The following is a 13,724-nucleotide window of genomic DNA, read 5'->3' on the forward strand; positions in this document are numbered from 1 at the left end:
AATCTGTGTCAAACCCATCATCGCAAAATATAACTTGGTCTGGGTCGTACACATATTGTGCACATGGTTTTGAACCCTGTCGACGACACAGCCGATGGTCCCATGCATGCAACCAGGAACCAGCAAATGAAAATCTCGATAGATTGTATGCCAGAAGTAGCATGATTAGACCATCTAAACTTATTTAGCCATGCATGAAATCTTCCTGAGCGAACCAACAAACCTGCCTCCAGTTGGGAATTAAATCAAAACCTTATTAATATTCTACTAATTTGGCCCATAAAATCACTTATAATCCCGTTTTCTGTGATTGATTATTAGGGCCCAGAAAATCTAATAACCCCACCTTCCACGTAGGCAGTTAGCTTTTTTATCCCCTTTTTTTTTTTTTTTTTTTTTTTTCTGATGGAAATAGATGGAGTGGCATGTCACATGTGCCTGCCTAGCTAACTACTGGCTTTTAGCTTAAGGATTGTTTGTTGGGCAGCAAGAAAATTGGATCAAATGACCCACCACCACATCCACATCCACCCTTAAATGTCATGCTTTTTTGCGATAATACGACCTAGAACTCTCCACTTCTGTAGAGCAACATCTTGGGTGTAATTGTTTTACAATTTCTCTCGTTATGTGATCATTATTTGACAAGTCATATGATAATGAAGATATATTGGATGACTAGTTCATGACTAGTTTAGATACATTAACGAATTAATGTTATTACGGAAATATTTAAAAAAACACAAACACCTAATTTGATCGACCTCTCCAACTAAATTATTCTTCTATAAGTATCATTGGTTAATTCATCTAACTACTATATAGGTAGTGCAGCCTAGCACACAGTTGAATTTAGACCCAATTTTTGGGGAGAAATGATTTTAACTCCTCTTTTTCCCTCATACTCTCCTCTCATATATGTTAGTTGATAATTGTTTTTTATTTTTTTCAATCCAAAGGTTAACCACCTTTGAATTATCGACTATGGATTTAGGGGTCCGACAATAAGGGGAATCTAGCATACAACAAGATACTCACACTATCTCTCACATTACGTGCCCTCATGTGGTGTGAGAGAAAAAGAGAGAGATATCATCGACACGAACAAGATCTCCTCCAAGATTGGGCATAACAAATTGGTGACAATGGTAGTTGTCAAAAGTTGTTTCATGTATACTCAATCACAATGAGTTTTTTTGTATTAGAAATGAGTTTTCTGCACAAACTATTTTCCTATTCTACACTTTTATTTATTTTTATCATTTGATTCTCTTATTATAATTTCATCCAAATATTTAAAAAATAAATAAATAAATAAAAAGACGTGGAGAAAGAGATGGCCATGGTAGTTGTTTGGGTTTATATTTGACACTGGGCTTTGTAATAATGAAGGCCCAAAGATGCGAAAACAAATAGAAGATTAGGCTCGGGCAAGTCAATGGGCCCAAGATGAATTGGAAGCTATTTCAATGAAGGCATAGGCCACATGTCTATGATTGAAGTGCCCAAGATGAATTGGAAGCTATTTCAGCGAAGGCATAGGTCATCTATCTATGATTGAAGTGATGGGCAACAGAGAACACCTCACCACCAGCCAAAAATCACTTTTCAAGGGCATGGCTGAGTAAATAGGTGATGACTCACTGCCATCAGAAAAGACATTGTCTAAAAGTAAAGCTTAGACAGTCGGGCCAAATTGTCTATAAAAGTAGAGAGGGACACCAGAGACAATGACACTCAACCAATCAATCAAAAGACATCCCACTTTGCTCTCAAGCAAGCAAGAAACCAGAAAGCTAAACTTTGTCTATATCTTGTCCTTTTTAGTTATAGTTCCCTTATGGAAAGCCATCTTTTGTCTAGATTAGAAGCTCTGCTACCTTCCCCTAATGTTGTAGTATCGATTCCCTCTTATAGAACCCTTTTACTTTTCATCATCCAGATTATACAAACCCCCTATAAACATAAAGAAAAGTGGCTGCAAGAGGTTGAACCTTGCTCGACAAGGTTAAATCTTGCCCAACTCTCTTTTGTTTGTACTTACATATAATATATCTATTATTTAGTGCATTTTCCTTCAAGTTTTAAAATCATTTTCAGCTGTTTTACACTTAAAAGTTCCATCCGCAATCAAATCTGGACAAGTTAATGAACCTGTTTTCATTAAAACGAACTTTGACCGAGAAAATGGTTGGAAGGGCCTTGAACTCCCTTCATTTTGGACATACAAATGTTATGGATTAAAAGTCCTTGTTTACAAGGCAAGAAAAGAACCTTATACAGACTTAACCAATCTGTGACAATCCTTTGATAAAACAAGAAGTCTAAATAACTTATGGTTCAAGTAACCAACCTATTTCACCTCCATTCAATAATCTGTTACACAAAGATAACAGTGGTACGCTTAGGTCCTTGTTAGTTTTGATTGTGAGCTTCAAGGCCTAAACCAAAGGCTCGACAAAGACACCTTTCAAACTAACAATCAACTTGTATTGTAGCACAACAAGCAGCAAGATCTTGCCCGACATGCAAGAAAAAGCTAGAGGCTTGAGAAGCTGTGCGAGGGACTAGATCCTAAAATCCAGCCCGAACAGTAGTTAATCATTTTTCGTCCTTTTTGTATTATGGTGTAATATTCTTATAGACTAAAGAGTAAACTGTCCCCATGAACTAACAACCCTTTCGAAATTGTCTCCCAAAACTTATATTTCAGAAAATCAAGGATTTAAACTCGAAGAAAGAAATAGTTCGTGAAGAAACTGCCAATTTGTTCTTGTTTTGGCCTTTTCATGCTAGTCACATTCTCCTTTTCTTCTTCGGCTCAAAATCCACGCACTCACCTAGTCACACGAAACGTGAGAAAACTTACGGCACGAAGCAGAAGTTAACAAAGACAAAACCAAGGTCCTATTGGTTTCCACACATAAACAGTTGAATGTAAGGTATTGATCACAGGGCTTCCTTCTCAACAACAATTTGAAACGCATTGATACAAAGATATTGCGACGAAACTATTTTCCCTATCGCCAGTCTGGCCAAATGAACCAAATACACTTCCATCATCTTACAAAATGGAAATGGAAGACAAGCAATCTCCAAAACCCCACAATTCTAATGGCATGCTAGTGAATACGCAATACGACCATCATCAACTTCCTTCATCGTGAAGAAGAATGGTCGCATTCTTCCAAATTGTAAGCTATAATAATTACATACAAAATTCAACTCAGAGTCACAGAGATCATCATAGTTGCAAAACATTCCCTTGATTTGCTCCATACTGTTATTCAAGTGACAGATGATAGATACAGTGGCTACTGAAAGAGAAGGAGAAACAGAAAAAAATGCAGAAAAGAAACAAGGCAACAACTCCATATACAACATAAACACAATCTGTAATAAAACACTAAACAGATGAAATGTAGCGTTTCTTATTGAATGTAAGATGTGGAGATTATTTAGCCACTAAGCTGGACAACGTAAAACTGAGTGACTAAATTCGATATCCAACTTGTCATTCACAATTTTACGGAAATTAAATCTAAAACCACCAATTTATAATTGTGAAGAGAAATACCATTAAATTGTAAATTTGAGTGAATAAATTTTCATTTTTCACTCTTAATGATTATTTTTCTTTGCGTGAAATGTAACACTTTAAATCAGCAGTTAGGGGGGTTATTGGTTTGGAATGTGACTCTTAACACATTGATCGTATCACTTGATTGCTGAATGCAGGGAATTTGATGGCTCAAAATTAGAGTTATTCGGTGGAACACATAATAAAAAGAGATGAACTATGCTGCAAACAAACATGGGTCATCAGCTATCTCTACTCTCTATAATTTTGATTTATAAGATAACTTATATAAAACGAGACTTCGTTAATTAAACTTGTGGGAACATTTGTGCACGTAATTACTGTTTTACTCTAAAAATGTGACTTACTTAGGCCTTCAACAGTAGTTTGAATGCGTGTAATACTTATATAAAAATCACGTAACTTAAGTTTGATATCTATATATACCACTACTGTTATACTAATGTGAGTTCAATATATTAGTATCATATTTAAATTTTCCGATCCATTATAAGAATGCGAATCTTATATGAGTACAATATATTAATATTACATTCATTTTTTCTGACATACTGTAGACAGTCTTACACCCCCCTTGTGACGATTTTGTTCCGGACTAATAACATGACACCAAATGTTAACTTGAGGAAAACGACACTTTATCCGGCCGTTTCGTGTAAGTAATTCTCTTCTAATATTTACCGCCACTAACTCTCTCTTGTACTTCTTGTTAAAAAACCGTTAACCAGCTTTTCCCTAGGAAGTTACCAGTCTCGCAGCCACTGGTCAGCTATGGCGACGGCTACACGGCGGTGATGGGCAGGGTGGCGCTAACGACGTGGCGGAATGAATCGCTTCAAGACCGTAGCTTTCATCTGGCTCCTCTATGCCTTGTTTTTCTACTCTCTCTTCCGAATGGCCCTCAGGAACTCCGACTCCTCACGCAATTACTCCTCCGCCTCCGGTAAATTCCAATTCCTTTTCCCTTCACTCTCCCACTATCTTCTGTTTGGTTCCCGAGAAAATTACTTAAATCACAATTTCCCGCTGCAGATTCAGTAATTTCGAACAAAGAGCGGAGGTCCGTATTATACGATCGGATGGGTCGGGATTTGGAAGACCATGGACCAGTTTTTCTCAACCGCGGCGGCCAAACCTCTCAGTCTCTGTCACTTTCTGATATTTTTACAATAAGGGATGGATCTGTAGCACCTGTACTAAAGGTAATCCTAATTCGTTGATTAAAGAGTTAAACTTTGGAGATTTGGCTAATTGGATATTTTATCATGTGTGTGTTCTATGTAGGCAGCAAATCCTCCTGTTCGTGCTAATGTGTTGTATCTGAGCACGCAGTACTCGCTTCCGATTTCGTAAGTATTTAGCTTTGTTCTTTCATTGTGTTTTTGAATTCGAATGGTCAATGATGGTATGGGAAAGAAACAATTTTTAGGGCTGATATTAGCAATGTATGTATTGTTTTGGTTATTAATTATATGTGTGATTCGGGATGGAGCGTAGAATTGACATCGTGCGCATTAAAGTTTAGAAATTTTGTTCGGGGAGGCGTTTTGCTGCAAGATTACAAGATTAGGTACAATTTTCATAGCTTTAGCTTAATGCTCTTTCGGTAATGTCGTGTATCCGTGCTTGGCTTGTTGTAGGAAGGCGCTCAAACCTATACTCGATCCTTACTTCGATAAGGGTAAGCTACTGTTTGCCAATTTATAATGTCTTTGACAGATTATATGATCATAGCTTACGAATAACGGAGTAATTTATCTATTTTTCAACTCGCACATTTACTATTTGTTGGTATGCTAATGTGTCTATCTTGGCTAGCAATCTGGTTTCAGAACTCGAGCTTGTATCATTTTAGTATGTTTCATGCCTCGCATCATATTTCACCTGTTCCTGCTACGCAAGGCGAGGTAGACTGCACTTCTGGAGCCATTCATGTGTTTCTTAACATCTTGTAATTTGCACTTAAACATCAGTTTAGTTTTTTAACCCTGTTTTTTTATTTTTCCCTCAGATTGAAACCGAAGCAGCTGCCGTTAGGACTACTTCACTGGGTCTCTGCCCTTTAAAAATTGTCTTAGACAGAGTGGTCTTGACCTCAACAGGTGTGCTTCTTGGGTGCTGGCAGGTTATTTTCCTTAACCTATATACTCACCTTTTTCTTTCTTCCTGTTCGTAATGTATGTCACATAAGAGTATTTGATCCCTGTAAATACAGATTTTTAGAAAGGTCGCAATTTCATAACCATCAAGGGAACCATATAACCGAGAAACTATTTTCCGGAATCAATCTTTTGTACTTACCTTCTTTTTTTTCCGTTGTAGGTAATCTCTGGATCAGATCCTATAACCATTCGAGCAAAATTGAGGACCGCGCTTCCACGTGCACCAGAAAAGCAACTTGTAAGAACCATATATCTGTCTTTATTCATTTTAGACAAGTACAGTAGCCCAATACTATGCAAACTAAGAGTTGTTAAGTTTACCAATAGACTTACTCTTATTGAGTTGAGATCATGGAAGAACCGAGGTTTTAACGGTTAATATATGTTTGAAAGTGAACGATTGTAACTCTTGCTTGAGGCGACTCTCTCCTGCTACGAAACTTCTTCCTTTCTGATTTATCTTATTGGCTGTCTGTGGGGCGCATGTGTTCCGGCAAAAGTTATTTCATTCTTCTTCAAGTTCTAGAATTTAGAATAGAGCTTTCCTGCACATGAAAGGATATTTGCGGCAATGAATACCTTCTTATTGCTAAATATCTGCTATGAAAGGATAAGTAGTCTGAAGGTGCATTAATCCAATTTCGCTAAACTATAAGAAATACATGATAAATCCTGATGCGGAACTCATTGTGGCATCGCAGATCCCCTCATTATTGCGTTATGAAATATTATTGGTAGACTGACAGTAAAATGCTCCCTGTATCTTATGCTTGTAGCACTTGCTAATCTGCAGCCGTTGTCTCCTGCAGTACGATGCTGCCATTCTTCATACTTCATTTGCAAGGCTTCTTGGTCACCCAAAAGCATCATCCAAGGTAGTACATCTAATGACTCTTAGTTGCCTATCTCATTGCTTGGCATCGTATGCACCTGTTTTAATATTGCGGTTCCAATTTATTTGGCGATCTGCTGAAAATTTTATTCCCAAACGTGCTTCTAATCTTTGCAGAAAATCGGAGTTTTCTAATTGCTTTTCAATTTTCGTAGTTTGTGAAATTTGACAACTCTTTATAAGATCAATCCGGAACAATTCATCGACTAGAGTTGAAGAAACATGTCTCATATCATTCTAATATCGACTGCCACTGCATCTATGTACATGTAGGTTCTGTTATTTACGTAGTTTTTGTCGTGTTCAGGTGCTATCTAATACTTCAGATCAAATCCACTTCTTCCAAGAGCTTGTTCATCGTCTAAACAACAAACTCCAAGGATATGAGGTGAGTTGTTATGCCGTGTATATCACTCTACGTACGTAATTTATGGCTCGTGTGTTTCCATAATATCCGAGTCTTTCAAGATCCTCTAAAATCAATTGAATTCAGGCAGTGGTATCTGAGCTCTGGTATGTGGAGGAATTCGACGTGTTGGCTCTAGCATTGAACGGAAGAATGAAGGCGCGCAGGTTCCAACTTGGCTGCTCAAGAAGTTGACATCACGATTCGCCAGTTCCACTAGTACAAACCCAAAATTCAAGTAAATAACGCATTGTTTTACAAGTTAGTTGTTTTACATCAAAGCAGGTTCTCCGTGTTGGCGTGTAAATTCGCATTTGTTCTTCTAAACTGAAGATCTAAAGCAAATAATTGATGGTGTGGACTTGATGAACGTTTCTCGAACTTGAAAGTACCTTATGATAAAGGAACGCGTAACGGCATATATGATGCGAGGCATGTAACGTACTAAAATGGTGCATGCTTGAGCGCTGAAAGCAGAACATTAGCAAACATAAACAGACGCATCACGGCATAAGCGCACCAACAGATGGTAGGGTGGACGAGTGGTTTGAGCATATAGCGACCAGCTTGACTGTCGGAGAGTCCCCATTACCGCCCAAAAGAGAACCAATATTTTTTTTTTTTTTAGTACAACAATATATGTTACCTACGGGAGATGGGAGTTCGGCTAAAGTCACACGATGGACAATCTAATTTGGTATCGATTGTCATCCACGAGATTCAAACCTAAAACCTCTCACTTACAAGTGCAGAGAAATACCATAAGACCGTAGTACTGAGTGACAAAGAGAACCAATAAATCTTTTTTCTTTTTCTTTTTCTTTTGGAGCCGGAAAGATTCGCAGAACCTAAAACAAATTAAAAAATTACAGTCACTTTTAGTAACGCTTGGAAAATACGTATGCTTCCTTGTGGATGCCACAACCCTCTCTTGCCAAGCAAGTCCTTGTAAATTTTAGACCGTGCACATTTTCTTTGCTAAAGTCAAACGTCAATTTGTCACCATTGATCAAAGTATGTGTGCGCGGACGAACGACGATTTCACAAAAAATGATCTTTGATCAGAAACTACACACGTGCAAGTAGATGATTGCTTGTAGCATAACTGAATTACAAAAATTAACTCAAATCCACTGGCGGAGAAATTTTCTACATGTGAGAAGACTAAGATGCAATGTCTATCTCGAGCTTGTTACACAATGTTATATGCTTAACTTTTTTTGATCTTTTCGAGGGAAGGGAGACTATCATATCTCAAGGTCAGGGTATACTACAAATCTATTTGAGAACTTACAAATAAGGTCTTAATCTCTTTTTTGGTTTTTATGGATCGGTTACCAAGAGGGATTGCCGGCTACGAGACTTAAACATAAACCTTGTATAGCAAAGAGAATGATCTTTACTCATTCAACCAATCCTCGTTGGCTATATGTTTTAACTTGATCACATGGCAGCTTGTTGTTTGCTTGAGATACTATCATGTGTTGTCGTAAAAACTTACATGTAATCAAACACTAACCAAGACAAATCACGATAAGTGGTTTAGTGGAAAGGTACAGATTGTAAATTATGAATCTGCTTAATCGTAATCACGAGTAGAGTGCAATTCCTAATTAGCATGAAAGAGAGAAGATTAATCAAGACATGATAAAATTAAGGTTCTAAAAGACGTTAGACGTTGGACACTAATCGAAGGGTAAGCGGCGTTAGACGGGATTTTGTAGATAAAATGTAAAGCAAATGGCACGAGGGAAGAAAATCGTAAAATATACAGAGACACAAGCCACACGTGTCCGGGTTCATTACACAGCAAAAAGCCAAGCGCTCGCCACACGCCCTCCGCTGCCTCGTTTTCTCCCGCCACACTCTGTCTTCCTCCTCCCCTAAACGCCAAGCCTAACAGTTACCTCTTTCAATCCATCACATTTCTCCGGATATATAAAATCTCCAATTTTCCTCAGATTCCTTGAAAATTCCTCAACTTTCTTGATCCAAGTCCCAATTTTTTGTTCCCGCCATTTCCATCTGCACGTAGCTAGGGTTTGTTATCTGTAATTCTACATTTTCTGATCAAATTATCCAGTTTTTTGTTTGTATTTTTGTTCAATATAGTTGATTAGTTTGTGATCTAGCGTCTCTGGAAGTATGTAATTTCTGAAAAGCATAAATCTTTTGTAGTTTTGTTGGATTTTGGGTTCTGAAATTTAATAGTTTTTAGTATCTGCTAAGCTGGATTTATGATTTTCAACTGGAAAATGTAAATATAATTTCAATTTATTAAATTTTTAGTGGGCTATGAGGTAGACGAAGTAGTTGGGGGAAAAAGAAAACTAGGGTTTCCCTTTGAATGTTGATTGTGTACTTCGATTATGTTAAATACAGCATGCTTTATATAAGGAAGTGCAAAAATTTACGTATTGTTTGGATGATTTGTAGGCTACAGAGCCTTATTCGGTTAATCGAGATGATCATGGGTTCACCGGATCCTGTGCCGGCAGCTGACGAGGGTAATGTGGCAACGGAGGCATCAGTGCGCCGGTGAGTTCTAGAGATCTTAGGTTTGGCATGATTTTATAAGCATTCTTACGTGTGCTAGCAATTTTCTACTATCTTGATTGGATCTAGTGCTTGGAGTATTAATTAGAGGTTGGAAGTTCACGTGTACTTAGGAACGGTAAAACTTGTTTTGCTTTAGAAACTTGATGCGAATTAGTGTAGCATTTAGAAAACGATTTGTAAAATGAAAATGCAGAAATGCGATTTCTGAACTGTTGTTTGAAGTTACAGGGTCTATGTATGTTGTAGCATCAATATAACCTTTGTACCTGGTGAAATCTACGTAACTTTCTGGAATGTTGGATGTGTTGCTCACTAGTTACCGATCATGAATTAGCTTTAATAGAAATAGCTGCAACTAGGGTTAAATGTGCTCAACGTTTTGGTGTTTATGTGAAAGAAAGAATGCTATGGTTGGTAGACTCGCATTATCGAGGTTAACAGTGGTGTCTACTTATTGCCTTTCTAACTGACCAAAGGATTCAATAAGGTGTAATATTGTCAGCAAGCACTTAACTCCTGTTCATAAATCAATCTGATGTACTTTGGCTATATCTCTTTCCGATGTGGTAATATTGTGTTTTTTATTTAAACAAAAATATAATGAGCACTAGTCTTTTATTGATTTTGAACTTCACAACAGTTTACGCTTTATAAAATGTTTAAGAGGGTCTTCTAACAATATATCCTCTGGCCATGATCAATTTGTGTGAGGTTCTTAGAGTTGTGGATACAGCATGACTATTTATCTGGATGAAAAAGCGCTCAGATTTCTTGGTTAGATGTTTAGGAGGCTGTTTGATGTGCAGGGCTTGTCCTGGAATAAAGAAACAGGGGAAAATTCCTAAGAGAATCCGCAAGGCTGAGAGGGAGAGACGGAAGCGTGAGCAGTTTAACGAGCTTTTTCTTGAGCTGGCTGATGCCCTCGGTAACTTCTCTTTTATTTATGCGGACTTCACTATAATTTTGTTTTTGTCTGCAGTTCATCTTACATTGATAATTAGCTTCAGTGTTTGGTGTAATTTTTTTTTAATGATGGTGGGTCGTTCTTAATTTGGGATAACTCTTGTGCAGAACTGAATGAGCAGAACAGTGGAAAGGCCTCTATAGTAAGTGAAGCTACTCGACTGTTAAAGGACTTGTGTGGTCAGATTGAATGCTTACAGAAGGAAAATGCATCCCTGTTGTCTGAATCGAACTATGTAAGGCACCCGACATCTTTCTTCACCCCCTAAACATTTTGCTCATTTAATGTTTATACAACATTTAGACTTTATATGTGTACTTGTTTATGTGGATATCTTAGCGAAGTTCCTACTTGTTAGAATTGAGAAACACTTCTACATCGAGTAGTGCATTCCTTTAATCCATCATATTTTCATTAAAGTTCTTTAAAAATTGAACAGATGACTCTCGAGAAGAATGAGCTGAGAGACGATAACTCTGCCTTAGAAACTCAGATTGAGAAATTGCACAGTGAGATACAAGAGAGGGTGGCACAGTCTAAACCGGACCTGAATGCACCACCTCGCGCAGACTTGAGACCAGAAGTTCCCTCCCATTTTACCGGAAATTGCATCAGTTCGCCCACTCAAGAACCCAGCTTGCAGCAAGCACCTGCTGTCTTTGTTATACCCCTCTGCCCGGATCTCCAAGCTTATCCACTGCCGGATGCCACCCACCTCACATCTAACACCACCTCACATGTGAGCAAACCGCATGCTAGGTATCCAACCTCGGTGGATTCTTGGCCGTCCCAACTTCTCGGCGAGAATACAACCGCAGGCAAAGGATTTCGACAAAGTGGTGAAAACGACCCTAGTAATATGTAAACTTCGTAATCAAAATGGTTTATGTGCAATGCTTCACCATTATAATTGACAATGCCCCATATTTTGTAGTTAGTATATTTCAGAAATGAATGAAGAAATAGCGATGGTGTTCAGTATTACGGAATTTGGTATTCAATTTGTACGGAAATTTTATTATATCTCGGGATATTTTATATTATGAGATTTTGAGCTTTTAGATTTTTATCGTTGTATCTTTGATTGTTAGATCTTTGATTGCACGTTTAACGCTACATTTACCTAGTGCATAATATAGACCGGAGCATAATAGAATTTTTAATACATCGGAGTTTTTTCGGACAATCTACTTTGAAAATCTATTAGACTACCTTTAACGCCTCCCATAAGTCCGTACACAAGCATGCACCCTTTGATCAATCATTGTCCTTTGATTAAAGGGGACCACAGTAACTCCCATGAGCGCGACTCCACACGATAGTTCCTCTTCAAAGCTTTAGCTTTTGCCACGTCACGTATTATTTGGTAGTGGTGTAAGTTGTTAACCACACTTGTCCGCTCCTCACTTTCCCTCCTCCAACCGACGCTTCACACACAAACTGACAAAAAACCTAGCTTATTCCAGAAGCACTTTTTCCATAAGCTCATAGTTTCGGTTCAGAGAGTGAGAGTTGCTTTGAGAAATCCGGAGATGGGATCTGGCGCCGGCAGCTTCCTCAAAGTGCTTCTCAAGAACTTCGACGTTCTTGCTGGGTACACCCACACTCTCACTTTCTCACTTACTTTACCAAATTTTCCAAACCCAGCAAAAAAGTTTTGATCTTTTTCTTTTTCTTCTCTAATTTGATTTATGGGCTTTTTTTTGTTCTTTTTTTTTTTTTTTTGTTCTTGCAGGCCTGTGGTTAGCCTTGTTTATCCGCTGTAAGTTGGGTCCAAAGACAACTTTTTTTAGTTTTTTTTTCCAGTTTTATCTATTTTTTGCATTGTTTTGTGCTTAATTTGAAGTTTTTTGTACTGGGAAGTTGAAATTTGGGTTGTTTTCGATAGATACGCATCGATTCGAGCGATAGAGACGCAGTCTCCGACCGACGATCGCCAATGGCTGACTTATTGGATTCTGTATTCCATGATTACTCTGATTGAACTCACCTTTGCCAAAGTCATTGAGTGGTAAATTATTTTCTACTTTCGAAATTTACTTCCTTTTTTACTTGTTTGCAATCCGGGTTTGCATTGAATGTGCTTGCATTACGTTTGCCTAAGATATGAGATATTTCCCCGAAAATGTAGATTCGTTGTATGAGATTATTCGTTTAGTTTTCGGGGTGAAGATTTCGTCTTGCTGCAGTTACATTCTTGAACTTGTATAGAAAAGTGGTTCCGATTGTATGATGAACTTTTACTAGTTTTTTACTTGTGCTTCAAGGAAGATTTATGAAGACTTATGTTTGAGTTTGCTAGGTTTGCGTTGTCTTGTCCGCCTTGTCGCGGCTGTAAACAGTTGTCTTGCATTAGATTCAATTAACTCTCGAGCTGTTATAGTTCACGAATGATGTGCCGTCGCTGCATTTGATATAATTTTGTGTGTAATGTTCTGATCTTTTCTGGCAGGATTCCAATCTGGTCGTACGCTAAGCTGATTGCAACTTGTTGGTTGGTCCTCCCATACACAAATGGTGCTGCGTACGTTTATGAACATTATATCCGGCCTTTCTTTCTCAACCCGCATAAAATTAACATTTGGTATGTTCCGAGGAAGAAGGCTGACCCAGACAACATTTTAGATGCTGCGGAGAAATACATTGCAGAGAATGGGACTGAAGCTTTCGAGAAGATCATCCAAAGGGTATGCTTATTAACCATAACATTTGAATAATTCGTTGTAATATACTTATAATGTTACATATCCCACTGAATATTTCCCAGGCATGCAATTATCAGCAAATTTTTTTTCCGCAAGCTGGCTTAACGTGATCTTTCCGTTTCTGTAGGCTGATAACAACCAGAGGAGCGTGGGATCCGTCTATCATAGGGGATCTGTCTTTGATGAGGACCTTAGGTACTATCGAGAATATTAGTTGTGGTACGTTTCATTGCATCTCGTCCCGCGGTGTTGTAGAGAAAGACAATGTTGCTGTTACCTTTTCTGTAGCTTATAGCGTATCTATATCTTTCGGTTTTGTCAAGGATACTGAATGTTCCTAGTTTAGTAACATGTAGTTATCATGGTTCGACGACGTCATTTCTCCTTCTTTGTTTCTTAAATTCAGTTAGTCCATTTGCCTGGTTCTTAGGGTGC

The 13,724-nt window shown here is 38.0% G+C and overlaps 3 protein-coding genes across 9 annotated transcripts; all 3 read left to right on the forward strand.

The window, feature by feature from the left end:
* Nucleotides 1-4,289: 4,289 nt before the first annotated feature.
* LOC137713515 (uncharacterized) lies at nucleotides 4,290-7,431 on the forward strand. Of its 5 annotated transcripts, none has more exons than XM_068452819.2 (10): nucleotides 4,290-4,544; nucleotides 4,634-4,803; nucleotides 4,886-4,950; nucleotides 5,242-5,282; nucleotides 5,420-5,508; nucleotides 5,613-5,726; nucleotides 5,924-6,001; nucleotides 6,573-6,638; nucleotides 6,963-7,043; nucleotides 7,149-7,431. In XM_068452819.2, the coding sequence occupies exons 1-10, from the start codon at nucleotides 4,427-4,429 to the stop codon at nucleotides 7,254-7,256; spliced, it is 930 nt and encodes a 309-aa protein (XP_068308920.2). In that variant the 5' UTR covers nucleotides 4,290-4,426; the 3' UTR covers nucleotides 7,257-7,431. The 5 variants fall into 5 exon arrangements, 3 of the variants coding, with proteins under 3 accessions (XP_068308920.2, XP_068308919.2, XP_068308921.2); XR_011065315.2 differs by having other exon boundaries at nucleotides 4,300-4,544; nucleotides 5,613-5,703; nucleotides 6,540-6,638; nucleotides 7,149-7,216; XM_068452818.2 differs by having other exon boundaries at nucleotides 4,300-4,544; nucleotides 6,540-6,638.
* Nucleotides 7,432-8,842: 1,411 nt separating this feature from the next.
* Nucleotides 8,843-11,653, forward strand: LOC137713692 (transcription factor bHLH47). Of its 3 annotated transcripts, none has more exons than XM_068453028.2 (5): nucleotides 8,843-8,963; nucleotides 9,498-9,599; nucleotides 10,427-10,545; nucleotides 10,692-10,819; nucleotides 11,024-11,653. In XM_068453028.2, the coding sequence occupies exons 2-5, from the start codon at nucleotides 9,526-9,528 to the stop codon at nucleotides 11,447-11,449; spliced, it is 747 nt and encodes a 248-aa protein (XP_068309129.2). In that variant the 5' UTR covers nucleotides 8,843-8,963; nucleotides 9,498-9,525; the 3' UTR covers nucleotides 11,450-11,653. The 3 variants fall into 3 exon arrangements, with proteins under 3 accessions (XP_068309129.2, XP_068309128.2, XP_088540243.1); XM_068453027.2 differs by having other exon boundaries at nucleotides 8,866-9,101; XM_088684117.1 differs by lacking the exon at nucleotides 8,843-8,963 and adding an exon at nucleotides 8,988-9,112.
* Nucleotides 11,654-11,986: 333 nt separating this feature from the next.
* Nucleotides 11,987-13,667, forward strand: LOC137712594 (HVA22-like protein a). The gene is made up of 5 exons (XM_068451691.2): nucleotides 11,987-12,178; nucleotides 12,320-12,346; nucleotides 12,473-12,595; nucleotides 13,037-13,271; nucleotides 13,417-13,667. The coding sequence occupies exons 1-5, from the start codon at nucleotides 12,117-12,119 to the stop codon at nucleotides 13,501-13,503; spliced, it is 534 nt and encodes a 177-aa protein (XP_068307792.2). The 5' UTR covers nucleotides 11,987-12,116; the 3' UTR covers nucleotides 13,504-13,667.
* The last annotated feature ends 57 nt before the right edge of the window (nucleotides 13,668-13,724 follow it).

The sequence above is a fragment of the Pyrus communis genome, chromosome 14, assembly GCF_041283825.1.
Source record: "Pyrus communis isolate YQ-2024b chromosome 14, ASM4128382v1, whole genome shotgun sequence".
Classification (NCBI taxonomy): domain Eukaryota; kingdom Viridiplantae; phylum Streptophyta; class Magnoliopsida; order Rosales; family Rosaceae; genus Pyrus; species Pyrus communis.

Coding starts and splice junctions, on each gene's coding strand:
- LOC137713515 (XM_068452818.2), top strand. CDS start 4,427: ATGAATCGCTTCAAGACCGTAGCTTTCATCTGGCTCCTCTATGCCTTG. Junction 6,002..6,539: donor GTGCACCAGAAAAGCAACTT/GTAAGAACCATA, acceptor TTATGCTTGTAG/CACTTGCTAATCTGCAGCCG. Junction 7,044..7,148: donor ACAAACTCCAAGGATATGAG/GTGAGTTGTTAT, acceptor AATTGAATTCAG/GCAGTGGTATCTGAGCTCTG.
- LOC137713692 (XM_068453028.2), top strand. CDS start 9,526: ATGATCATGGGTTCACCGGATCCTGTGCCGGCAGCTGACGAGGGTAAT. Junction 9,600..10,426: donor ACGGAGGCATCAGTGCGCCG/GTGAGTTCTAGA, acceptor TTTGATGTGCAG/GGCTTGTCCTGGAATAAAGA. Junction 10,820..11,023: donor TGTTGTCTGAATCGAACTAT/GTAAGGCACCCG, acceptor AAAATTGAACAG/ATGACTCTCGAGAAGAATGA.
- LOC137712594 (XM_068451691.2), top strand. CDS start 12,117: ATGGGATCTGGCGCCGGCAGCTTCCTCAAAGTGCTTCTCAAGAACTTC. Junction 12,179..12,319: donor AACTTCGACGTTCTTGCTGG/GTACACCCACAC, acceptor TTGTTCTTGCAG/GCCTGTGGTTAGCCTTGTTT. Junction 12,347..12,472: donor GTTAGCCTTGTTTATCCGCT/GTAAGTTGGGTC, acceptor TGTTTTCGATAG/ATACGCATCGATTCGAGCGA.